The sequence below is a fragment of the Canis aureus genome, chromosome 1 (genome assembly GCF_053574225.1).
Source record: "Canis aureus isolate CA01 chromosome 1, VMU_Caureus_v.1.0, whole genome shotgun sequence".
Classification (NCBI taxonomy): Eukaryota; Metazoa; Chordata; class Mammalia; order Carnivora; family Canidae; genus Canis; species Canis aureus.
The window spans coordinates 47,179,062-47,206,239 of NC_135611.1; the positions used below are offsets into that span (position 1 = coordinate 47,179,062).

At 40.9% G+C, this 27,178-nt stretch overlaps 1 protein-coding gene across 12 annotated transcripts in view; it reads left to right on the forward strand.

Moving 5' to 3' along the window:
* Nucleotides 1-27,178, forward strand: part of ARID1B (AT-rich interaction domain 1B) — a 436,905-nt gene that overhangs the window by 297,760 nt on the left and 111,967 nt on the right. For all 12 annotated transcript variants that reach the window (XM_077898153.1, XM_077898062.1, XM_077898100.1 and 9 more), the window contains one exon: nucleotides 11,705-11,948. In XM_077898153.1, coding sequence (XP_077754279.1) covers nucleotides 11,705-11,948 — 244 coding nt within the window. The remainder of the gene's footprint in view (nucleotides 1-11,704; nucleotides 11,949-27,178) is intronic.

The window sequence follows — 27,178 nt, forward strand, 5'->3', positions numbered from 1 at the left end:
TGTAAAAATAACTCATTCATAGATACTTTGACATTATTGTTGATGAGGAGATCATCATTCAAAGAAGGAAAATGGAATTTGAGCTGATGTCGCCTTAGTATTTATTGTATCGTTAATTCTATTTTTATTTTTTAAAATTCTATTTTTAACTTATTCTTTAAAACCAGAGTGATTTGAATCCTGTGTCTAATATATAACTTGGCATCAGGAAATCATATTTTAAAAGTGATGTCCTTCACAGTTTCCTTATCATTTGCTTTATTCATTATATTGACCCACTGACAAAATAAGCATGTAATCCCCACTTGACAACTGAATAAAAGATTAAGTTGTCTTGCACCCAGCTTCTGACCCCTTTACATCCAGCACTTTCTACTGCAGCAGAGTCCTCCCTCTTGCTAACATTTTGTTATTTGTGACTCTTAGTCATTATGAGTGTTTTTATCATTCTGCGGATAGTCACTTTCCTATACTAGAATATTTGATATAACCTCATTGATAGAAATACTGTAGAAAGTCTGTATTCATGAACAGAGTGCAGGCGGTCCTTGTCTTACTCATTAAAAAGCTTAGGAGTGATCAATCCAGCCAGGGCACCTGAGAAATGGAAAAAACTGGCCCTTCTGTTCCTTCCCATCTCTTTTGGGTTGCTACTTTTGAGGCTTTCATTTTAAAACCCAATTCCTATCCCTTACTGGATGTGGTTTTAGAGCCTGCAGAGCCCTTGTCACTACCCACTGGGATGACAAGTGGGAGAGGAACGCTCTCCCTCCTCCCAGCTACTGCCTGTGGCCTCCCGGTTCCCTTGCACTGGACCCCGTTCCACACCGTTCAGGCTCTCTCTCCCATGGCCTCTCCCTGTGATTCACAATCACGATAGCTCACACTTACTGGCATTGTACTCCACCAGCCCTTTTACCTACAATTTCTCATTTAATTCTCACAACAACTCTCTTGGGCAGGTCCTAGGATTTCCCCCAGTTTATAGATGAGCAAAGCAAAGCACAGAAAGGTGAACTGTGTTGCCTGGTCCTACTTACTAAGTGTTGCAAAGCTCGAGTTTGAATTTTAGTCCTCTTAGGCCAGGGCTTCCACTGTGGAACATGCTAACAGTCATTCAATAGCCCCGGCCATTCTGCAGGAGATAAATGTGGCTTGGCATCATGGGGGAGGCAGCTGTGCAGCTTGAACTGGTGTCCGTGGCAGAGCAGCCTTACCAAGATGGGAGTGCATGGCTCTCGGACGGAAGTATGGCTTCCCCAAGCAAAGAATGCAAAGGTTCATTTCAGGTTAGACTCGGTTGCTGAGGTTTTAGCTGCCGTCCACGGTAGCATGTCGGCTCTCCTGAAGGGAGAAAGGACCGCGACATTGTTCTACCTTCTCTCTCCCTACTTCCCTTCTGATCCAGGACTGCTACACCCCCCCCACCACCACCACCACCACCGCTGGGCTTTGCATACTGCTCCTGCTCTGGACTGTCTGCATTTCTGCTACCATGTTGGTGGTTCACTACTCTCTTGCCGTGTCTCCTATATTGATTAGATTTCACGGCATTGGGTTTTTTGGTTTGTTTTCTATCAGCATTGTTTGTGACATACTAATATTTTTAACTCTAGCGCATTCAATCTCATGGCTGTGAATACATCTCTAATTTATGTTGCTGGAGAATTAGATAGTCTCCAGTTTTTGTTGTTGCAGTACTGAAACAATGTTTTTCTGCATGTATAGGTCTCCTTATGTACATATGCCAGAGTACACACTTAGGAGTGGACTTCCTGGGTCATTAGATAAAAGCACCTTCAGCCTTACGATGTGCTTACAAATTTTGTCCAAAGTGGTTATACTAATTTATATTCCCACTAGCTGTGCCTGGAAAAGCATTAAGTGCATATTTTCCTCTCTCCAATATTTTTTAATTATGAAACTTCAGTTGGAAGTATTATTTCATTTGTCGTGGGGTTTTTTTCCATTTATTGTTGATAAGAATATCATCTAATCATCTTACAAAGAAACTTCACCACAAGAAGTATATAAGAGAAATACTAGGGCAGCCCAGGTGGCTCAGTGGTTTAGCTCCTGCCTTCAGCCCGGAGCATGATCCTGGAGACCTGGGATCAAGTCCCATATTGGGCTCCCTGCATGGAGCCTGCTTCTCCTTCTGCCTGTGTCTCTGCCTCTCTCCGTCTTTCATGAATAATAAAAATAATCTTAAAAAAAAAAAGAGAGAGAAATACTAAAAGACATATATGAGAGAAATAACTGCCTTGGCCATGCAAAAATCAGTGGAGGTAGGACAGTTCTGCCTTACAAAAGAATCCCAAATAATAAACGTAGAAGGAATGAAGGAACTAGAAAATCAGCATTGGAACACCTTGCGACAGGCAGGGTCCACTGACAAATGCTAAAATTGTGGGCAAAACTTGAAGGAGAAACAAGATACTTGCATTGCTTCAAATTATGTTCCCCCAAATGTTAACTTATTCTGTACAATTTTAACATACACTCACAAATTCTTTGTTACTCATCTAGGAGGTAGAACTTACTTCCCCTTCTTTGGGTGTGAGCTAGACCTAATGCCTCCCTTCTTGTGAATAGGATATAGAAAGGGGAAAAATAGCTTGACCATGGAGAAATCTGGCAGACAACACTTTCACCAAGTGATCAAGGTTGACCTCACCTCTCATAAGTCCTGCCTCTGTCATACCATGATAGGATGCCTTGTAGATGACACTTTATGTCTGCGATATTCTTCCCTGAAGTCTGTAAGCTCAGCCTCATCATGAGAAAACACCAAACATGCACAAATTGAAGAATGAATGTGCAATGGTTACGTGCAATGTCAAGACGAGGCATACTGGGTGAAGGAGTGCATAAGAAGAACACCCAGAACTCTGCCAGTTTCGTTTAAGTCTAAAGTTACTTCAAAATAAAAAGTTTTTTAAAATCCAATGAGGGATTAGGACAAGTATGTCTGTTCGTCCGGTTCCCGTGAACAGAGAAAATGTCAAAACAACTAAGTTTTAGTATTGTCGTATAAGTAAAACTTCCCTTTATTCCATGTAGACTCAGTACAATCTGTGAGTTGTGTGTTTTTCTATTTGTTTTTTTAAGTTGCTAATTTATTTTCAGTTCCTATAGGTCTTACTATTTTAAAGTATTTCATTGCTATATACTGAAGAAATAAGTGTCTCCTGAGGGTTCATGCCTTTTTGTTTTTAAGTTTTATTTTCAGAATTTCTACGTGCTAAGCATTGTACTTCTAAGATAAACAGTAGTTTTTTACCATGAGACATGCAAAAGTTGGTGTTGATTGCTTTTCTGTTATAAAGATTTATGATATGCTTTCAGCAATAAAAACTGGTATCAGTAGACAAACTCTAAATCTTACATATTTACAGATCTTGTTAGTTTGTCAATTTGCTTTCAAAGCACATGGGTCATTCATACCTTACAGTTTCATACCTGACTTTGATATTTGTAAAGCACAAACCCGTAAACCCTTACCCCTCCTCCTGCATGTAACTAGCTGGTTCTCCCCCTACGTGTCTTAGGACTTGTCACCAACGGTTTTGGAGTAGGCTATCTAGAAAATAGAATCTGTTGAAGCCAAATGTTACTCATAATGAGTTTTTTAGACATTGTTGTGCTGTTTTAAGGGTCAAGTATGTATTTCAATTCATTTCTGCATTGATTCTTACATACAACTGAAATAAGCAGGGCAACTGTGTAGATTCCCCGAATTCCTGCAATCTAGGAAAAACACCCATGACTAACCTAGGCTGTGGTTACTGAGGCATTTGCTGCAATCACTGTTGTTCCTTTATTTGTTAAATTTTATGTAATGCTAAAATACATGGATCTTTAACCATTTACAAATTTATTAAGTAAAAAAAAAATTTATTAAGTAGTATCCATAATTTTAATCATGTTATGAAAGCATTCTTTGTATGTAAACACTTGAAAACATGTTTTTTTTTTTTCTTTAAAAATGTTTAAGATTTCTCTCCTGGCATTCTTCTGCATTCCTTTTCCTCCTTGATAATATTACAAGTCACCCATTAGACCTCTGTTGGCTCCCTGGCTCCTAAAAATGTTAGTCCATGTTGCTCAGCGTCCAGGGACAGAAGTGATTCACAGCAGCCCTCGTCCCCCGTCTCTCAACCTTTCTCCTAGCTCCCCAGCATGCTTATCTTCCTGGCTCCCACCATGGTATCCCTCCCTGAGCTCTTGCCTTTCCACATTGTTCCCTGTGCCTCTAGTCCTCTGCCCAGCACTTGTACAGAGGGCACATGTTCACTCTGGTCCGGACCCACTCAGACTGCAGCCCCAGGGCCAGCATGCGCCAGCTGAGGACACCCCTTTCTGGATTCCACTCACTTACTAATGCACCTCTCCGACTCAGAATTCCTTCCTTTCCTAAGAATTCATCTGTTTAGCTGTTTGTCTCTTTTCATTGAGACTGTGTGAGAGAGGGACATTGAAGAGTACAGAATCACAGTCCAGGCCAACATTTAAATATCAAGTGTCATTCACATGTAAAAATGGCCTTCTACCTTTGCCCCACCTCTTCTCACCCATCCCATAGCTTCATCTGCAAACCTTAGCGCATGCCCCAGAAGGAAGTCTCTCCCCAAATTATTCATTATTTTCACTTTATTATGTAGCTTGAATCTCACTGGTTGTCATTTGTATTAATAAATATATTCTTTAAGATGCCATTGCTCTTAGAATAATGAAGGGCCAGCAGTTATTCACATGAGTCTTTTTTGTGTGTTTTCAGCATTGACTGACTTGGGCTTTGGCTTGAGGTTAGGGAGGGTCTGGAGGCTCTTGGCTATGTTGGACCATGAAATCAGTCAAACACCTTTTTTTGTTCTCTGTAGGAACAAGAGATTGGAGCTAATTAGATACTGTAGTTTCACCATATAAGAAAAATATACATGATATATATGGTACTTTAGAAGGTGCTAAATCAATGGTAGTGACAGTTGTTGTTGCTAAAAACTCATGATGGTTATGTTCATCATTATTTTCATTTGTGAGCACAGGCCTAGGAGTGTAACCAAGCAGGATAATGTTATTTCCAGATGAAAGTTAATCCCAAACTCCATACAATGAAAAGAAAACTATAAATGAAATTTCTTACCAAATAATTTTTATGTTCAAGACTGCCCACACTGTGTTAAAGGGTCTGTTCATTGTTCTTCCTAGCCTACATAACATCTTGAGACTGTTGTTAATAGTGGAAGAACAGAGAATCTCCCTGGGCAGAGTTCAAAAACTGAGAATAATTTAGGATCCCCTTGGGGCTTCTGCAATGGAAAAAAAATTCCCTTACATGATGCATATTTCATATTTATATTGTTTACCACGTCTAAATTTAGAATGGCAGTGCATTTCATATCAGAGTTCTAATTCAAGGACCTTTGAGGCTAGCTTCTATTTTAGGTGCTGATTTTGAAAAATCAAAGGAAATCTAAACATTTTTCACAATTTTTGCTTATGATAGTTTGCTTAACTCTGAATCCCACTTTTGTAAAGTATCAGTTTAGTTGATTACCCTGTAAATGTCCCATTAAAATGAGAGTTACCCATAATGGAATCTTGGCTTGAGAAAAGGAAAGCAGTTCTTGGCTATATCATTACAATGAATTTTGACTCATGAATTTTCTTTGCATTTATCCTTGGCTTTGGCTGGGGGTTTGTCATTTGTGGAGCTTGTGACTATGTTTAAATTAACATCAAACACTTTTTTTTTTCCAGTTGGCCTCATATATCTTAAGGCTATGTGTTGTATATATTGTCACGTACAATGAAGAGATAAATATTTGTTATTTGGACATGTTTAAATAGAAAGTGATATATATAACTTGGAAAGAAGATGCTTTTAGAGCCTCACAATTACTGCTTTGAAGGATTTTTTTCATGGATTCTGTTTTTCTGTGCCTTTGCATTTTTTTTATTCGTTTAGACAGGAGGCCTAAGCTTTTAACTCATTCGCTGTCTAGACAAATGAAAGCAGCAGGGACTTTTTGGGTTGCACACAGGTTTGTGCCGAGAAGAAACCTGCAAACATCACAGAGATTGAACAGAGTCACTGTGAGGTTTTTCCTTTTGTATATATGTCAGTCCAATTATTGACTTAATTCTAATATCAATTTCAAGGTGTATTTGTATCACATGTCCAGAATGATGGTTCTAAAGTAAAGTTGGAAGGGATGAGATGATTTCACAGTGTGTGAAGTATCAGTTTCTAAAGAACTAGGCAATCTAATGAGGGTGGGGGTGGTTAGCCTCAGGGATGCTAATTGGAAACAGGGGGCCAAGAATTCATTGCTAAATTTTGATAGTGAAGTCAGTAGTTTTCACTAGAGCACTTCTGGTAAATATTTAGAAAGATTTGCATGTGCTAGCTTACTTTGTGTGGTATTTGCAGCTGTATTTTACCACAAAGCATATAAATTCAGTGACATTCACAGTGACCAGTCAAATCTATCTTTTCTTCAGTACCGCACCTGGGCAAGGAATCATGCTGTCCTTAAGAAAGTTAGGGTCTAGTTGGAGAGAGAAAAAGAAAAAGAAAAAAAAAATGCATGCCTGAATTTGGCACTCTATATTCTGAAAAGGAGAAGAGACACTATTCCCACTTTTGAAGAAGACTGAGAGACTTTTTAAAAGACCATTGAACTGGCATTTTAACCTGTGCGTCAAGCCCATGGGAAGTCACAGTGAGAAATCATTAACTGTATCCTATTAAAATCCTTAAACAAGAGACCTGAACTAGTCTCATTGATTGAAATATCTTCTCTGTTTCTAATTCAGTGTTTATCCTCATGCTCTCTTGGGGCACTTCTGAGCAAGAGATGCCCAAATGTGTGCGCTGCTCTGCAGCTCTCTATCAGAGACTGATCTAATGCTATCAGCTAATTGTATTGAGGACCACAGCTTAGAGTATTTTGGAGTTGATTTGGTTTTTTAAAAACCCACTTATTTAATTAAACAAGGGAGTAAGATTTTCTGACTTATTCCCAGGTCTTTGAGACAGTAAGACATCACCAGCATTGACGGAATTTATCCTTTAGGAAGCTAACTTCCTGGATAAACTGAATAGTATCAAAACCAAAGATCCCTCTTGGTGTAGTAAAGTCACAGCATATTAACAATATTTTTAGGGAGGATCATATACAATATGTAGACGTGAGAGAATATTTATATTTAATGTATGTCTGTTTCACATCTATGTGAAAATGCCTTCTGTGCTCCTGGTTCACAGCGTGTTCCATATACATTCCTCTGCCATGCCCTTCCCCACCCTGTCCCTTTGTATTGAATCAGGAACATATTTGTGCTCTATGTTAATTCATAAGTGTTTCTCTTGTCAGAGTCTTGATAGGATTGTTACTGCTCCCCGGTGGCATTTCATTCCAAGTGCAGTGAAATCTCTTGTACTTGTCACTTGGATTAGAATGGAAATTTTACATGGGCAGAGGGTGGAGAGATGATGGTTACAGAGGGAAAGTCTTTACAAGGAACTTTCATTTAAATTAAATTTTAAGTGAAACAAGCTTTTCTTTTTTAAGGCATTGATTTTCTAAAGATAAATTAACCATCGACGGTAGAAGCTATATTATTTTTGGTGTACTGGAAAGTTTTAAATATCCTGAGTGATGTCAGATACTGAAAACCCAACCTAAGAGCAAGATTTTACTTAGACCGTCCTGGCAAAATCCTGAATTTACTGTGTACAAGCCCATGAGGTCATCCCCTCACCCGTCACTCCATCAATACAAAGGAAAGATGCAAGGAATACTGTGGGGCAGGGGACTCTAGCCCCTTAAAAGAGTCCTCCCTGCAATTACCTTACCTGCCAGCTTTCCAGCAAGATAAATGGAAGCACTGTAGCTTGAAGGTGCCTTGGTTAGAATGAGATGCAGTAAGGTCTCTCTGTTCTTTACAGGCATCATAGATCTGATAGTACTTATAAAAGAAGAATAGAGTTGGTGCCCTGCTGACTAAATTGTCCTCTAGAGGAGTATTAGTTACAGAGCTTCTTTGTTAAGTAGGCTGAATGTTTAAACCACTGTTGAACTTCTTTTATTAACATGTTTTAAGATAGCTATACATATGGATACCCTAAGTGTCTGCAGGGCAGGAATATTTCTCTATAATTTACATATAAAAGTTATGTGTATGTATAATAGTAATATAGAAATTATATCTTTTTATTACTCTTCTGTTACACTGAGTCTAGTCAGCGCTGAAATTCTGATGACATGTGAACACTAAGAAAGCCACCGTTTTTATATTTTTCTCTTGGTATTTCCTTGATCAGCTTGTTGAATAACAGAAATGTTTTTCATGCTTTTGCAGCTTGAATGAAGCCTTCTTAACACCCATCCGTGTCACTTGTTCAACCATAACTTGGAATTTTAAGGGAGGACAGGGATGGAATTTATAGGTCGTGTGGAGAATTTTACAAATTTCCAAGTAACCATTTGTTTTTGTGTTTTTGTTTTTTTATGAAGAAAGATTTGCATGAGATTATTTAATTTCAAATAATGGCGTTTAAAAAAATCTATGTCAAGCCTTTTCTGTCTAATCCCATATGCAGTATAATAAAAGATAATGGTTTTATATCTAGTTATCTACCTTTTATTTTTCCTCTAAAGAAGCATCAGATCCTACTCCACCCCCCAGCTGATTGTTGTCTGATTGACCCTTGGTTTATTAGTGATACACATTTGTTAGGTATTAACGTGTCTACACAGGGAGCCCGCCAGCCATCCTCACTGGGGGCTCCGTGGGTTATTCTGACACCTTCAGAGTGCTGCACTCTCTGGCTTCCGTTCAGAATTTTCCAGGTGGATGCAGATGTGCAGCCAGACCATATTTGGTGAAACTACAACAATTCCTGACACACAGTGTGTCATCCTGCAGTTCCACTGAGGCCTGTCTCTCTCTGATTTACCCCCAACGAAGAGGAAAAGGCAGAAGAGGTCATACCAGAAACACTGCTGCTCCCGGAATCAGGGATTGGCACACTTTTTCTGAAAGGGCCCGAGAGTAAATATTTTAGGCTTTGGGGGCCCCGGGGTCTCTGTCAGAGCCTCTGTTGCAGCCCCAAAGCAGCTGTGGACACTATCTAAAGGAACGGTGGGGTTAGTGTTCCAGTAAAACGTTGCAGACGATGAAATTTGAATTGCAAGTATTTTTTCATAGATCACAAAATATTACTCTTGATTTTTTTTTTCCAGTCATTTAAAAATGTTTGGTTTGTGGGCAGAGCAAAAATTGGTCGGGTCCAGTGAGACCCCAGCCAGAGCTTGCAGGGGTGTGAAGAGCCCGCTGGGTGGGCCTTCACACTCCTGTGGGTTGCTTACATTAGGTTAGGGAGGGAGTGCCTCTGGATTTGGGATTTAGAGAATTATCCAGGGCCCAGCTCATCTCCCACACTCCTGCACCCATCCCTGCTCTGGGGCCTTGCAGAGCATGTGGGAATCAGCAGTCAGCCTGGGGAGGGAGGTTGGGACATGTGGAACTTGCCACAGTTTCTCTTTCAGACCACCCATGTGTGTGCATGTATACACTCTACCAGCTTTTGTTTCTAGAAACTCAGATAATCCCCTTGATTTCTGAAGTGTGAATATTTTCTACATTGTACGTAGCATGTCACTTGCTCAGTAACCTTCCTCCGCTTCTGACCCTGCTTTGCAAAGTTGTATTCAGTTTCAAAAGTCTGAATCCAACTCTTGTTGAACTGAGTAATGAAGTTAAATACAATGTTTGACCAGCTGACTGTGTGCAAAATCATGCAACTTTGTGTGCCCTGCGTAGACATGTTTGTATAGTTTTTTTTCTCTGAAGTCTGAAAAACGTGATCCCATTTGCCTCATTTCGTTGTGGAAATTTGATGATACTTTCTCTAGCGGTGATATGTTCAATCTGTGCTGTTACCATTATGTTTGTTATTCATAAGCACAGTTATGGGACATTGAAGATTACTCTCTACTTAGAGGTTATTCTTCTTAGCATAAGAAATTTTTGTTTTTCTGTAACATTCATTTTTCTGAGGTCTTCATAGCTATTTAGAATGTATTTTTAAATCTTTGGTAATTTTGCTGTTAAAAAAAGGGAGAAGTTAATCATATGAGACAGCAGATGGTTAACAGATAAACTTTTCCAGGAGACTGGGATCCTAATCCTGAGTTTGCTTTGTGACATTAGGGGAGACCCTGAAGAGCTGTAACCAGCTGTACTTTACCTGGTCCCTTTTGTATCTCCTGGTCTAGATTCATTCTTTAGATCCTAAGCATCTACCTCCACCAGTTTCAAAGTCCTAGTTTCAGAAGTCCCAGGAGTAAGCAATGAGGTAAAATTAAACATTAATAAAGTTGAATGAGTAGAGGGTATAAATTAGAATTGCATATGCTTTGTAGACGATAACATAACCCAGCATTTCTGATCCCATTCTGCAGCATTTAGTCCTAGATCATCAGGACAAATAACTTTATACTGCAAGTCAGCCTTTAGAACCCTTCCAGCACTTGCTCTGGGCCCCCCATGGCTCTGCAGACTTCTAGTGACTTGGGAGTGCAGTCACTGTGCAGGCTGGTGCTCCTGACGGTGACCTGCTCTGGGCCCTGGTGTCACAGCAGTGAGGAAGGCCAGGCTCAAATCTCTCCTTTTTTCATTCTGACAAGGGTGTGGAAGTCTTTGTTCTCCTTTCTCCTCTCTCCTTCCATCATCTCCTTTAGTAAATGGTTCTGTCCTGAGTGGTGTAACCTTCAACAGTAACTGACTAGCTGGGCCTCAGTTTCTGTGTCTGTCAAATGGTGATTTCATTAACTGCCGTACGGAGCGTTAGGAACAAATTAGTGGCATTAAAAATTGTTTAGCTTTAAAAGTGTTATTAAAAAGTAAGGGATGACAGGATATTATTTCTGTCAACATAACCTCAAAGGGATTTATTTGCACAATATCATACAAAAAAGTACATATCACTATTTCATTATAATGACGCAATTATTTAGAATGTAAGAATTTCTCACCACAAGGTTAAAATTTTGCTGTTCTTTGGGGTGCCTGGGTGGCTCAGTCAGTTGAGCATTCAACTCTTGGTTTCGTCTCAGGGTCATGAGATCAGCCCTGTGTAGGGCTCCACACAGCACAGAGTCTGCTTGAGATTCTCTCTCTGCCTGTCCCACACCCTCTGCTTGCACATGGACACACCCTCTCAAATAAGTTAATAAAAATTTGCTATTCCATTAGAATATTAGAGTTTGAAATTAAAACAGTCCTTTCAGTGTTGACTCTGGATAGAAGGATCCAGAACAGTAGTTTTCAGTGTGTTGAAGCCACCATTCCATTCAGATGGTAAGTCACCACCTCAAGTGCTGTTTTCTGGGACTCAAAAGTAAGTGTGTCGGACTAGGTGCTGACAGCTTAGAGGAAAGCAGCCGGATGGCTTTAGGAAAGAAAGGTACAACTTTATTTACCTTAGGGCCAGAACAGCTCTTAGGGTGCAACTCACAAGAGACCTCCTGAAAGTCCTCTAATAACAAGTGGCCATGCTCTGAGTTTTGGGTATTATCTAGAAAAAACTGTCTCTGAAAGGAACATTGTTATGATTTTTAAATAGTTTTTTGGTCAGGAATGGGTCTAGGTATGTTACTTTATAAATATATGGTGTTCCTTTCTTTCTCAGGACCTGTCTGGCTCCATCGATGACCTCCCCACGGGAACAGAGGCCACCCTGAGCTCAGCAGTCAGTGCATCGGGGTCCACGAGCAGCCAAGGGGATCAAAGCAACCCGGCTCAGTCACCTTTCTCTCCACACGCATCCCCCCATCTCTCCAGCATCCCTGGGGGCCCATCGCCTTCTCCTGTTGGCTCTCCTGTGGGAAGTAACCAGTCACGATCTGGCCCGATTTCTCCTGCAAGTATTCCAGGTATTCATTTCTTTAATGATTATTATTTTACTCTGTAGTGAAGACAGACCTAGTGTTCATCAATAGTGACATACATTCCACTGCTTTTTTACTATTGAAAACTTGATGATAGGACCACGTACTAGAAGCTTAACTTTGTGAATTGTCACCAAAGCGTTTGAGAGTTCCAGTTCCTAAAAATAATCAACAATGAATATAAACAATTTCTCTGATATTTTTGGTTTGGACATTTACCTTATGCTAGAAAATTATTCTCCGCATATTTTGTTGTAATGACTCTGTTCAATAAGATGCTCTGTTGGTAAGTGCCACTGAGGTGAGATTGTGTACAAGAATTGGCTGTAGATCGTATGGTTCTATTTAATTTATGCTATAGCAGTTATTTTGTAACCCGTGTTTTGTGTTTATGCTCACCTGTATTTTACTTGGGCCCACACACATCCAAGTCCTTGTTACTGATAGAAATGTACCTTCTAATTTTGATATGAGGAGTTCATGTTCCAGTTAACTCCCATTCAGTATTTCGGTGATCATACAACTTCTGTCTGTATCTTCAGCTTCCCTTATTATGTACGTAGGGTTATTTGTCTGTTTGTCCGTCGCGTCCAGCTTTCTTATGTCAACATTACCCATTTCTTTTATCAGCAAACTAAATGTAATTTTTTCCCTCGTAACTTTTGCTAACATGATCTAGGTGGCTGTCAGAAAGTACCTCTTACTAACCTATTAGAACTAATATTAAAGATAACTTTTCTGATAGTCTTGAAGCATGGATGGTAGATTTACCCCTTATTCACATTTTATTTCTTTTATATTTAAAAAATGTTTATTATGGGATGTTTTATACATAAGCATAAGAACATGCTAATCGTGAGACATAACCATCAAAGAATACTCATTAACCCACTCTCCAGCTTAAGAATTGGAGTATGACCAGTGTTGTTGGTCCACCTTTGTGTTCCTCCCTTATCTTCAGGCTTCTTCCTCTCCTCTGCCTCAAATACTGTTTGAATATGTTTTTAGTGTTTCTTTTTGGAGTTTTTTTTGAAGAATTTTATTACAGAAATTCATAGGATATATATTATTAGTTTTGTTTAGTTTTGAGATTTATAGAAACGTACTTGTAGAAACATATTTAGCATGACTATATAATTTATCAACCAAGCTGAGACACGGGGGGCATGGAAAGGTCACTATTAATAATTACAGGACAACAAGCATAAACTAGGGAGGTTCTTGGCAAAACAGAAAATGTGGTTACCCCATTTGTACTACAAATGGTCTCCTAGAGTTTGCTTTTTTGACTAAATGTTCTGTTTCTAAGATTCATCCATATTTTAGATACAGCTATAATTTAGCACATTTGGATTAAGGCATTTTGATGTTAACCTTTTTTTCAAAAATATGTTTATACCCAAGAGATTGTAGTAAACCTGGATTTATCTGCTTTTAACATTTTTAAAGCTATGAATACTCTATATTTCAGAATTCCTTAGGCAGTTTTTGGTATTGAGATGGTTTTTGAAGCATCATCTGCCTACACATTAGAAAGTCATATGTAAACTACTGTATTTGTCAAGCAAGGACGCACTGCTTTCTAATTTGGATCAAAAGGACTTTTCTTAATAACTTCAATGAAAACTCTTCTGAGGTCTAAAGATACTGCAGTTTATCATTTAAAATTCCTGACACGGGTAGTTCACAATCTGATGATTTTCAGACATACGTGTATCATTCCATTGGGCATTTTGAAACTTCTTCCTCACTGTTTGGATTTTGATGCAGTGTGGAACACGTAACCCAACAAAAGAGCTCACTTTGGACACATGATAGCACAGACTATGGAGGAGGTAGCTCAGCAGGTAGAACTGCCTTCAGAGTCTGGTGCTTCGTTGTGTTATGTGCAGGGTTAAGTTGGTCAGCAGATGACGCCTCTGTTGACCTATTAACTCCACCTCAAGCGGGGCCTGTTCTTTACAGTTGCTGCAGGTGGGGACCAAACTGTGATTCTCTCTGCCAGCTTCTTAGGAAAGTAAGTTTTTAGAAAGCCTTCAGGTTTCTTGGAAATGTTGTTTAAAGCCTACAATTTGTTTTTAAACTTGGGTCAGAGATGCTAACCGCCCATGGCCTACATTTTCATGTCACCAGACAGTTCTAGGTCAGCTCCTCTGCATCTACGTGGTCCAGGGGAGAGATGACACAGCAAAAGTTCCACTTCTTGGGGGAGGAATGTTCTTCAAGTAGATTCATAACCAGGTGTGCTGAACGAGAAGCCATAGAGTGATGGAGTTGTATACAGTGTGGCAAATGGAACGTTCCTTTGATGTGTGTGTTATTTATTGTAAGGGGAATAACCTCGTGGGAGATCTGAACAACAGCTTCACCACTTGGTCACTCTTCTCCTGGGTGGAATCACAATAACATATCGGTAGGGATGGACTTTCATAATCCTCTGACCTCACCCCTCATTTTACTGCCACTTCTTAGCTGTGTCACGGTGGAAAAGCTTCGAAGCCTCTCTGCACCTCAGTTTATGCAGTTGCAAAGATAATAACCATATCTCTCAGGATTCCTGTTAAATTTAAATGTGCTGATGCACATAAAGCAGGCACGTGGTAAGCACTCTGCGTGTTAACTGTTGTGGTGGTTCCGGTTGTTGTTACTGGAGACCTAGAGGCTTGCCCACATGGTGACTGTCTGGAGCAGAACAGTTGGTTTGGGCAGCAAGTCTTCTGATTCGTAACCCATTGGAGCTCTTGTACACTTCAGAAGACATGCATATAAAGTTTCCAGTGATGATTTGCTGTTTACTAAGTTTACTCCTTAGGACTGCTTTGTGCCAGCCATGAAAGCATAATGTATTTTCACGAAGTTGAATCCATTTTTCTTCTAACTTGAAAAAAAAAAAAAAAAAGATAGGTTAGTGATTGATCTTCTAGGGGATTAGGTCTGAGAAGGCCCAGGGGAGACCAGAAAATTGGGGTAGGGGCACAAGAATCCATACCCTTGCTTTATTTAGATCATAGATTTGACTCTTGTGGGATGTGATAAGCCGGCAGTCTAACATAAAATTTAATGATAGATGCAGTTTAAAATCCAGGATTATTTCTCACACTTTTGTATGTACCCAGACAGTATCAACTAACTGATCAGTATCACCCTCTCATTGGCCTTAGCCATTGCTACTAAGGACAAGAACACAGGCTGGAAGGGTAAATAGGAATGAAATTTGGGATGCTCTCCTGTGGGAAGTGGGGGGCACCCTTTTTTAATTCATACAGAAGAGCCACACATCTATATACATGCTTGCCCAGGACCACCTTAGTGGTCAGCTTCCATGGCTTGTGTCCAGATACCACATGTTTCTCCTCTTCTGTTCCCAAAGCTAAGCCCAGGGACGTTCACACATCAGCTTATAATAGATGCTCATCATAAATCTTATATGTTGTAATCTGAAAGGGATTTGTTAAAAATCATGTGGGTTTTTGTTGAAAAAAAATTTGGTCTTCTCTTTCCCTCCACCTAGCCTATATGCTCTTTGTTTTCTTTACTTTTTTAATGTATTTATGTGAACTTGGTCATAGATAATAAAACCACATTTTAGAGATGCCCATAAAGTTGATTGTTCTTTTTTTTTTATTTAACCAAATGCAAAGGCACCTTTCCTTAGAGAATAGTTAGGCCCATTTAGGAGTCTCACTTTCTCCTATCCCATCCGTAGTCCTCATGTTTAGGTTTTGCAAATCCATACTTTATAGATCCTAAGCTAATGTGCAGTCTACTGCCATTTGCCTCTGAGTCTACCCTGGTGAAGTACACACATCAGGTGGCGATTGCCTGGTGTCCCACCCAGGGCAGGATACTTAGACCACTGCGTTGGGAGCACATGTTTGGAAATCCCACCTACCTTTTCTTTTGTCCATAGTCTTGTGCTTTCCTATCTCCCCTTCCTTCCCCTCCTTCCCAGCACTAACTTGTTCTTTTAACCTCACTTCTCTCCCATTACCTCCTGCTCTAGCTTGCTACTGCCTCTCCGAGTGTCACAGACTGACTCTTTCAATCATTGTCTCTCCAGCAAGTCATTGTGGAAATGCACAGCTGCTGTGTAGCTGTTAGCCTCGATGAGGTGAAGCCAAAATGTTGTGGGGGCTTCTTTCTAGTGTTGCCTCCCAGGGTTTGTTTTTTTTTTTTTTTTTTTTAAAAAAAAAAGAGCAATCATTTCTCTATCTCTGTCCTGGTAAATGAAATTGACAGCTAATGAGAACTATCACAGAGGTGGATAAACAAAAGCCCAGTAAAGCATCCCGAATGGCTGAAGCTGTTTCTTGCCTGTTAAAGCATTTCTCCACCCACTGCAAATTTGCCCTCCTATCATGCTGCCTCACAAACATTGTGAGCGTCATGGGAACAACTACTGTGATGCACGCTGGCACTGCATCGGCCCTGGCACAGCCCTAACTCAGTAGGGCTTTTCCTTCCTGCGTTCTTTTGAAAAGCAGGATGGAGGTTTTCTATGGTGAGTAGCCACATGGATTCTCCCTTTGTTTGCACATTGCTGGGCTCTGGCACTGCAGCAATCTATAGTTAGAAGTTCAAGAATTTCAGCCCTGGTCGTTTAATGTAAACAAGCGTTGGAGACCAAAATGTGTATGTTATACATTCCCCCAGTGCCATGATGAATTTTCTTGTTTTTACTTTTTGTTTTCATTTCTCTCTCCTTTTTATATTGGTGTATTTATCCTTAGAGACAGAAATGAAATATCTTCATCTTTCTAATTGGGTGTGTGTGTATATATACACATTTAAATCAGGCAAATCTAATGTCGGGTGCAATTGATTTGAAAGGTCTGATGTTAGACATGTGGTTTCCCTCCTAATAAATGATCCTGTTGTACTTTTACTGCTTACTGGCTTACATCCTAGAGTTATTTACCTTGGTTTTAGGAAAATAAACTGTTGGGTCTTGAATGTATTGTATAGGTCTTACACTGGGCCTAATTCGTCCTAACACATAGTGAAGCTGACACAGCACAACACCAGAATGCATTGCTGTTGCCAGAAGATTTAGTGGATGTTAATTTCACTTGTCTTGCCTCCAGAGCCAGCCATGCCAGTTTACTAACAAAGCAAAAATGTAAATAAGCCGAACTTTTTTTTTTATTTTTATTTTATTGGCCAAAGGCTTTTGTCAGCTTTTTCCTCCATGAGCTGTAAGCAGTAACAGTGTTTAAATATTAAGAAGGGTGAACATACAGTGGGGAGGTGATGGGCAGGCAGAAATTAACTGTTCATAGCCTGATAAACACTTTTGTTTATAAAAACTTTACACGTTCAGACTGCTGAGAATATTCATTGGTTTTGTTAATAACCGAGATCTAAGGATAGTAACTGTAAATCCCTGAATAGATTTTCCTCGTCTTCTAAAACAACAACACTTGGCATCTGTACCAAGTCCAATTTTAGGTGGAGACCCTTTCATCTGACAGCAGAAAGGTTGCTGATTATAACAGGCTAGGACCAGAGGTGCAAACCTAGGTATTCACACTAGCGTCATGATGAATAGATGTTTGTTTTCATGACCATTCCTTCTGTCTTCGTCCTAGTGTTTATTATAAGACTAATCAAAGACCACATTCTCCTGGCCATCATCAATAGATAAAATAAAGTTTCGTCAAATAAGAGTGTAAAACTCTCTCTTTTTAAGTTTTCTGTGCCTTGCCATCTGAGGTCTCACCTCCCACGTTGCCCCTCCCCAGCTTGACTGCTGTCTGGCTGGCCTGCAGCAAAAAGAGAGAAAGAGAGATGCAGAGGTTGTGGGTCAGGGCAGTTTAAAAGCTGAGAGACCATGGAGGAGAAGGGCAAGGCGAGGCAAAACTTTTCATTAATCTTTTAAGAGCGGTCCTCATCGCTCTGATCTTTTGCTATGCATGCTTCCCTCCTCTGGAAGCTGTTCTCTCCCTCCCTCCGCAGTTTGCTGGAGCACTGCCTGGGGCACACCTCCGCACAGGGCCCCCCCCCCCCAGGACAGAGCTGCTTCCGGGGAGCCTCCCCCAGGCACAGGCCACCTGGCACACTGTGCCCCTTTACCTATACAGGCTCAGGGCGGGCAAATAACTTAAGTTGCTGTCCTTCAAAAAGGATCACAGGGTTTCAGAGCCTGTAGAATTGGTTTGCCGGAGATAGCCCTTCCACCCTCTTAAAGCATCAGTTACTGTAGAGTTAAGCATGATTCTCCGAAGCATTATCATGTCAGTTCCTGGATGGTGAGTGATGCATCCAGCATACCAACTAGTCATAATGAATTTGTATCCCTCAGGAAAATCTTAGATACTAAAGGAATGAATTCCAAAAAAAGATGGCACATATTCGATTAAACATTGGAAAATGACTCTTTGGGCAGCATTGTGGTATATTCAGAGCCCTTCTATGTAAGCATTCACCTGGTTCTACCCTCCAGTCGGCCAAGTGAGAGCTAAGGTATCTCTGGGAGCTGATAGAGCTACAGATACAAACAAGAAGATATTCTGGTCAAAAAACTAATTTTCTTGCTTAATTTGACATTCAGACAAGCAGATTCTGGAAGGATGCTATAATGGGAAATAGAAAAATGAATTGCATTTAGGAGTTAGTCATAGGCTGGAGTGAACAGGAAGGATTTTAGTGAGAGGAAATGATAGTTCCTGGTCTAATTTATCAAGATTAGTACCTATAAAATGAACACTGGAGAGTGCAAGCCATGTCTCTCGATTTTTTAATCCATTCCAAAACTTGGATTTTTTTTAGAACTCTCAGGGCTAAAGCCTAACTGGTCTTCAATAAATAAATTTTCCACTTTTTAGTTAATCTTTGCTTAAAACTCAGGGTAAAATTGTGAGTTTATTTCACTCTGTATAAGTGGTTTTAAACCAGTTTCCTGTCATGATCCCATCAGTAGCATATCCGAGACAGTACAGGTAATGATATATTTTTTACTTGAAAGTGTACACAGTCACCCTACCTGGTAATCTTATTTTAAAACATCTATCAAGTGTTCCTTTTTGGCTTCTCTCTCGAAGGAGAAATCCTGCAACAGCTTGTTGCAAGGAAGATGCATGCTGCTTATTGGCAAGCTGAGCAGGAAAAAAATTCTTAAACACAAAATGCCATTGATATATCCATGTTTTTAATCTGTGGCAGCCTGGAAAACATCAGTTCAGCAGTTCTACAAACCATGGAGAACTTCAGCCAGTATTTTTTTTTTTCCCCTTACAAAGTAAACTACTTGTATGTTACACAAAACAGTAATTTCAGATCTGGTCCAAATGATGCTTAGCAACACTCAAGAAAGCAACAATATATTTGTCTTAAGAGAGATGTAGTTGCATCTCTGTGTGGCTTAGTTATTAGGTACAGAGCCTTCCCCTTTAGGGTACTAATTTAAAATTTAGACCAGGAGCCAGGTTATGGAGACTCAGCACTTTGTGGATATTCTCCTGCTGTTTCTAGAGGGCAGGCTCCCCACTGCCCATCTGCGACCAGATCCTTGCATTTGAAGCAACTGCCCCAGGGTTCTGAACTACCTTTACCTTTTGAGCCTCCTGACCCAAATCAAGTATTCTGGTAATTGGGGAATGAGTAATTCTAGTTTTTTTCTAAAGCAGAAAGTTTTTTCAATTCTTCCATTCCAGTAAATTTCAAATTAAACCTTTTCCTCTCCTTCTCCCACATTCAGAAATAGGAGAACATTAAGATTTTCTCAAAATACACATTCCCAGTTGGTTTTGCTCCCTTGTCTTGGTTAAAATTAAGTTACGCCATTCAGTTTAAACTCTCATTTTCCACTGCCTTTCTCTGGTCTTCAGCATATGAAAACATAGGAAAGCCTGTGTCACCAGGGTAGTATTTGGTGCCTCGTTGCCGCTCTGTGAGATTAGCAGTGACTAATATGTTTACGTGGTCGATCCAGCAGTCCACGCCTACTTCTCCATTATTTTTTTACACTGTTCACTGAAGAAGCACTTCAGGCGCTTTGTTTACTGTTCGATTTCAATTCTTGAGCTGAGTAGACTCGTCAGCCCTCTGAACTTGTGCTTAGCTGAGTATTGTTGCTCCTTGAAGCCGCAGCATGCTGCCACTGTGGAAATGCCATTGGCATTGATCCGTGCCCTTCTCTGGCTTCCCTGGGAGCGAGGAATCAGAGTGCAGGGTACCGAAGCTCTTGTGAGCGAATTTTAGCCTACAAGTAAAAATTTCACAAATCAATCAACTACACATTTTGGAAAATGGTGATAGAATGAGTAATACTTAGAGTCAAGATGTTCCCCAAGCTGATTCCACAAACTTCTGATCTGTGTTACTTTTTCAAAAGGGAACAGATACTTGTTGTGAAGGACACAAAACCATTTTGTAGCGGGTGTTATGTTTATTTCTCTATGTTCCGATAACCCTGGAGCCGGGATTATGATGATGTGTTGATTGATTATAGCCGTTAAGTCTCTTACTAATCAGTTTCATCACTTGCTCTGAGCTCACACCCTCGCACCTTGATTTCTGTTCCATAACAGGGTGATAGGGGTTGTCACTGACTAATGAAGAACAGAATTGGTTTCGGCAGGAGACAAACGGAATGCCGACACCAATCCTAAAATGCATTAATCTTTAATAATTCACATCTGCATGTTTATAAATGATATAACCAGGGATTGTTAACATTGATATTCTCCCTTCCAAACAGAAAGTGACATGGGAGTTTGTACTTGCAAACTACATTAAATGCATATAGCTGAATGCCAAGATGTGACCTTGCCAGGGATGCCAAATGTACTAATTCATTGGATGTGTGTTTTTGAAAAATAGCATGTTGTACTTTTGCTATTGGATAAATCAGGTGATTTCCTGAGGAAGGCCAGCTGGCCCGAATGCTCATTTTCCTTTCCTCCTCATTTATCGTTCTCTTTCATTCATTAATTCAGCCAAGTACTGACTACATCTTAGGCTGCGGGCATGTTTCTAGGAACTGGGGAAAATGCACCGAATGTGAATGACAAAGGGCCCTGTCCTCATGAAACTTAGACTCTAGTGGGACAGATGGGAAATGAGCAGATAAGTGTATAATTGTCAGGTATTATCGGGGGGAAAATCAGGTTGCTTCTTTTAGAGAACAGTGATTGGGAAAGGTGTCTCTTAGAAATTCATATTCAAACTAGGAACTCCATGAACAAAGGGCAAAAGCAAGCCATGTGAATGTCTGGGAGAGAGGTAACCAGGCAAGCAAGAGCAGCAAGCAAGCACACCAGCCTTCGATCAGTCATGTGGTGTGTTGGGCAGGGGACACACACACAGTTACTGAGGCCAGAGCATAGTCAAGAGGGGGAGATGGTGACAGAATGAGTAGGCATTTAGATTAGAGAGTCACCACAGTCCAGCTTATATAGGGTTTGGGAGGTTATGACTGGGATTTAGAAGACATGTGGCAGGTAGAGAAGGCAGAGGATGGCATGATCCAACATAGTCTATAAAAGGATCATTCTGGCTGCTGAGTGTGGACGGTAAGGGGCAAGGGTGGAAACGAGGGAGACTGGCTAGGAGGCTACTGCAGAAACCTAGGGGAGGTTCGTTGTGTCTGGATGTATGAGCAGCAGAAGGGGGCAGAAGGGTATTAACCGCTAAGATTGGATTCTGTACAATGGAAGACAAAGGAGAAACAAATTTTTGAAGGGGAACCAAGAGTTTGGTTTTGAAAGTGTTACATTTGAGATGTTTGTTAGGCATCCAAAGGGAGATTTTGACTAGGCAGCTGGTTCTAAGAAGAATCTAGATTCTGAGCAGAGATCTCAGCTGCAGAAGTAAGTGTATGTCATCAGGGTTCTAGATGACATTACCTAGGGCACCTAACCTGCATCATAATCACCTCGAAGGCTTGAGCAAGCAGGTGACTGGGCCCCACACCCAAGTCCTGATTCAGTAGGTTTGGGGTAGAGCTGGAGAATTTGCATTTCCAGCAGGTTCCTAGTTGGTGCTGAAGCTGCTGGTCTGGGAACTGCTGACCTGGGAAGTGAGTGAAGGTCAGTGGTTCCCAACACTGGCTGTACAGAACATCCTGGGAAACGATGGGTGTGAGGCTCAGCCCCAGAGGTGCCGAGGTAAATGGGTCTCACTGCGGTACTCCACCAGTACTTTTTATAAAGCTCTCGGGGTGATTATTGTGTGTAGCCAAGGTTGAGAAATATTGAGAGAGGAATTCTGAGGTCTGAATGCTAGGGCACTGGGAAATGTAGAGACCCTGAACAGGGAAAGGAACAGCCAATAGTTTAAGTGAAAACCAAGGAGAATGTGGCATTGTGGAAGTCCTGCAAGAAATTGTTTCTAGAAAGATGGGGAGACCCAGCTGTGTCCAGTACAGCTTAGCACTTCCCTCAGAGTATCCCGAGGACATGTTTTGGAGAGATTTGAATCTGTGTACATATTGGTCATAGTAAATTTTATGGACAAATAGCTCATTTCTTTACAGTAGCATACTGCCATTTTTTTGACCTTTCTATAAATACTTTGTGATTCAATTGAAATTATAATGTCACAGGAAGAAAATTCTTATGATAAAATAACTGCTATATTCTCAGGCCTAACTCAGATATTAATAGAATTCCTAGTTTCACAATTGTTTCTTTAAGTCTGTTTCACACAAAATCCAAGAATCATATCATTGAAGTTCTACTTGAAAATAGACAAAAACTTGTATTTTGGGGGAGCTGAACGTCAGTGTATAGTTTTTTGTTTTTGTTTTTGTTTTTTTTTTTAATGTGGCATCAGTGCCTTTTATTGGAAGTAGATGGAGGGAGCCAGTTCAGTATTCCATATTTTGATACTGCTGATTGTGGTTTTATATCAGCTCTTTGCTCCTAGAGCTGAATTCCTTTTGCCTGGAATGTCCATGCAGCCCCTCGCTGGCCTAGTAAACCCCTATACTTACTCTCAAAGATCCAGCTCTAGAGTCTTTGCTTTTGCAAAGTCCTACTGATCATCCACACCAAAGAGAGTCCAGCAAGCCCAGTGGCCTGTCGATGGCAGTGAGCACTGCTTCCTTTTTATCCCTGGGACTGAGGACAATGCCTGGCAAGTCACAGCACACTCAGTAAATGCTGACCAAATTAAAAAGCTTCCAGTTCACTTAGAATAAACAGGAACTTAAGAAAAGTAAGTTTTAACATTGATTACTTACATGACCTTTCCTCCTGTGGGCTGGGAGCCATCTTTGTGCCTTCGCATGTCACGGTTTATGGGATCGTTCTATTTCCCTTTCTCCTGAAAGAGATCCCACTATGACAGGTTATTCCACTTTCTTTTCCCTTAAAAATAGAATCTGAAATAGTTGTTGTAAGATATGTCCGTTGAAACCAGACCTCTGCGTATGTAGACCCTGCCTGATTTTAGTGCATCCTACACACACATGGTGCCATATAAATAGTTCCAGAAGTCTGGAATTGTCCAATATCCAACTTTTTCATCATCTCATAATTTTAAATATCTATTACTAATAACAAACCCTATTTTCAAGGAAAATGGCCGATGAAGAACAGATCGGCTATGGGGAGTTTTGTAATTACCCAGATAATATTCCCATCTCCTATGTAGGTGGTGTATAACGTTGACTAGATAAACACGGAGTGGGGAATGTTAGCCAGTGCAACTGGAATCTGAGCTTCAGCAACACATGAATACTATGCTTAAGATATTTGAGGGGCACCTGGAAGGCTCAGTGAGTTAAGCATCTGCCTTCAGCTCAGATTTAGGGTCCTGGGATCGAACGCCACAATCAGCTCCCTGCTCAGGGAGGAGTCTGCTTCTCCCTCTCCCTCTGCCCCTCCTCACTACCTGCTCTCTCCCGTGCTCTCTCGCTCTCTCTCTCTCAAATAAATAAATCTTTTTGTTTAAAAAAATGACAAGGAAAAGAAGATGAAAATGTCTATTTGTGAGAAACATGCATTTCAAAAGCATACTTGCTGAACACTGACTTCAAGTCTGAAATAAAAGAATTGATAAAAAATCCACCAGCAGATGGCCCAGAACATCTTCCTTCCAGTCCTTGTTGCCACAGTTTGTATCCTGCACTCTCAGAACAGCCCTCATACCAGAGGCCCCATGTGATGTGGGCTCAGCCCACCAGACCCCCCTGTAGTCAGCTCTGCCCATGGCCACCTTCCATTCCAGGCTATACTCTGCTCCTGAGTGGCACACCCCTGAAAATACTGCTGCTGCCTCTCCCACCTGGCCTGTCCCTAGTACCTCCAAATAAAATAATAAACTATTATAAATATAATTGTAAAATATTGGCTGCCCCTCTTAGATCATAGACACTTCAGTCAAAAGCCTTGGATTTCTTTACATTTTTCAGCACAATACAATGCTTTAGCTTTCTGTCAATTTTAAAAGTAGTGTTTTATTTTCATTTTTGTTTTTTTAGGGGGGAGGAAGAAATGGTGAAAAGGAGAGGGGGAGAGAAAGAATCTGAAGCAGGCTCCACTCACAGCGCAGAGCCAGATCTCATGACCCTGAGATCATGACTGGAGCTGAAATTGAGAGTCTGACGCTTCAGTGACTGAGCCACCCAGGTGTTCCTAAAAGTAGTTTTATACCAAGAATTTAGAAGTCTTAAGTTTCACTACAAAAGTAAGCATTCGTTATTTAGTGTCATTACAGATGGAGTGAATTTTTAAAGCCTTCAGAGAATAGTATAGTATTTTAGTACATAAATTGACAATTACATATCTACATAAAAAATATATAGAAACCATGTTGCCTATTATACTAGTATTTTATCTGTTGGTCCCAAATTTCTATCTACTGTGCTACTTTCCTCAGATTATAATATTTAATAGCCAAACTATCTTTTTCTGTGTCACTGTACATCTGAAAGCAGCATAGAAAGGCTGAAGGACTGCCCGTGTGCACCAGCCCTGGGTTGGGAAGGCAAGATGTTCATCCCTGCAGGGCATGTGAGCACTCCTGTGCGGGTTTCTGGTGCCGCCACACCAGGATTCCAGTGACTGAGCATCAGTGTGTGGCACTTCTCATGGCTACTCATGTGTGCAGTTGAGAGTTGTCATGACATGTGGGACCCAGAATGAGAAATCTGTGACAGGAGAGGATAGAGGCAAAGGAAACTTTTATTAAAGGAAAGAAAATGCCTTGCCTTTAAAAAGGCCCGTCTCTATCAGACAGCACAGAGCAGCGATCAAGTGGAAAAAAGGGAGCAGGCAGGCGCCTCATCTAATCTTTCTCCTGGGGGCCCAGGTGGACAAATTGGCAACCCTGTTCACAGCTTTTTTTTCCTCTCCCCTTTGTACCATAAGAACTGCTAATCGGATCCATGCTGCTGCAACTGTGGTTAGTTATTAACAGAATAAAAGCAGATTTCTTCAAAAGAACGGGTGGGGGAAACGACTATACAAAATTGCAAGGTTGTTAGAATCTTAAATGCACAGCAGTCGATTTTTCCCTTATTCTGAATTATACGATGAATACAAGTCTTTCATCTGTCACTATACCCATTTCTTCAGAAGGCAGCCAAATATTAAGCTTCTCAAACAAAAAAGGAATCTTAGAAAGAGGAAAAATATTGAGGAGGAATAAGAATGGGTATGAGTGGGGGGAAATTAGGTTTTGTTTTTATTAATTTGTCCTAGTGAGAGAGATATAAACTGCATGCTCGATCTGGCTTCCCCTCCCCTGCCTCTTACCTTACATCAAAGCAGGGATTAGAGCAGATTTAGCTGGTGGCTGCTCTGCATTCTGTGTCTGGTATCGTGCACGAGCTAAGTTCAGAACCTGCCACTTCCTTATAGGCGACAGCATGCTGCGGAGCTACACCTCCTGCGCGAAGTGTGTGTCATCCACGCGCACGTACACTTCTCCCACCCCAAGCGGGTTTTTCTGCACCCCACAGACCTCGGGGTTGGCTACCTGAGCTTTAAAGCTATTGAGAAGAGGGTGTGTCTATGAGAATGTTGAGTATAGACAGGGAGCGGGTTTTCAGCCTGTGGTGTGTGTATTTCAGTGCACCTCTGATGTTGGTACAGGAGACCATCCAAGATGCCCAAAGGTGAAAGTGGCTCCTACTTTCCAAGCAGATCACATTTCTAGTCCTCTTACCTATTTCCTGTCCATGTCTTCACACCTGAAATTAACTAAAGTTGATAAACTTTCCCTGAAGTTTTGTTTTTTATTTATTGGCCATTTTTTGGCCACAACCACAGTTTAATCCCTTCACCAGAGTAATGGAGTGAAGACCTCCTGAACTGAACAGGGCTGGGAGGAGCTGGTGGGCTAGCTGGAGGCACATTAGTCAGGCCCAGGCAGCAGCAGTCAGGCAGGATTGGAAACCATGCTTCACTAAAACCAGAAACCACCCTTCCTGCTCCTTCCGGGCCACTTGGGAATAGTCCAAACTAAGAACGTTCTGTTTTAAAGCTGGGAATCTCCTGTTTTATGTACATGTTTTAGGACTCTGGTTTATCTTTCATCAAAGCTTGTAGTGACCTGAACAGTAAAGGCTAGAAATCGTCGTTGCCTTGTGCTTCCTGTCTTGACTTGCTGCATACCTACAAGAGCCCATTCAGGTCTTGTCTCAAGCTCCCTGTAGAAGTGTTCACCCAGAAGTCCTGGAATGAATGTCAGATAATCAGACTACTGAGCTGACTTCCTTGTGAGAGACATTACATAACGTTAGTATATTTAATAAAAGAAGGCAATTGGAAAAATGTGACTTGGGATCCCTGGGTGGCGCAGCGGTTTGGCGCCTGCCTTTGGCCCAGGGCGCGATCCTGGAGACCCGGGATCGAATCCCACGTCGGGCTCCCGGTGCACGGAGCCTGCTTCTCCCTCTGCCTGTGTCTCTGCCTCTCTCTCTCTCTCTCTCTGTGACTATCATAAAATAAAATTAAAAAAAAAAAAAAAAGGAAAAATGTGACTTGAATCCAGTGGGCTGGATAAAATAGCGTGTTATACCAAGTTGGTCTCTGTAATAAAAGCAAGCAAAACTCTAAAACCACCCCTCTGAAGGCATAATTCTTATGTAGAATGTACCGCAGTTGCATTTTGTTTGTTATTTGTCAGCTGATAGGCCTTTGAGGCTCTTCTACCCCAAAGGGTAGCAGTGAAGGTAGGAAAGAGACTCCAAACCTTCTGACTTATAGTAGGACCAATAGTTAAAAAGCTTCATGCAGCAAGTGATTGACAATTTGTTTAAGAAGAAG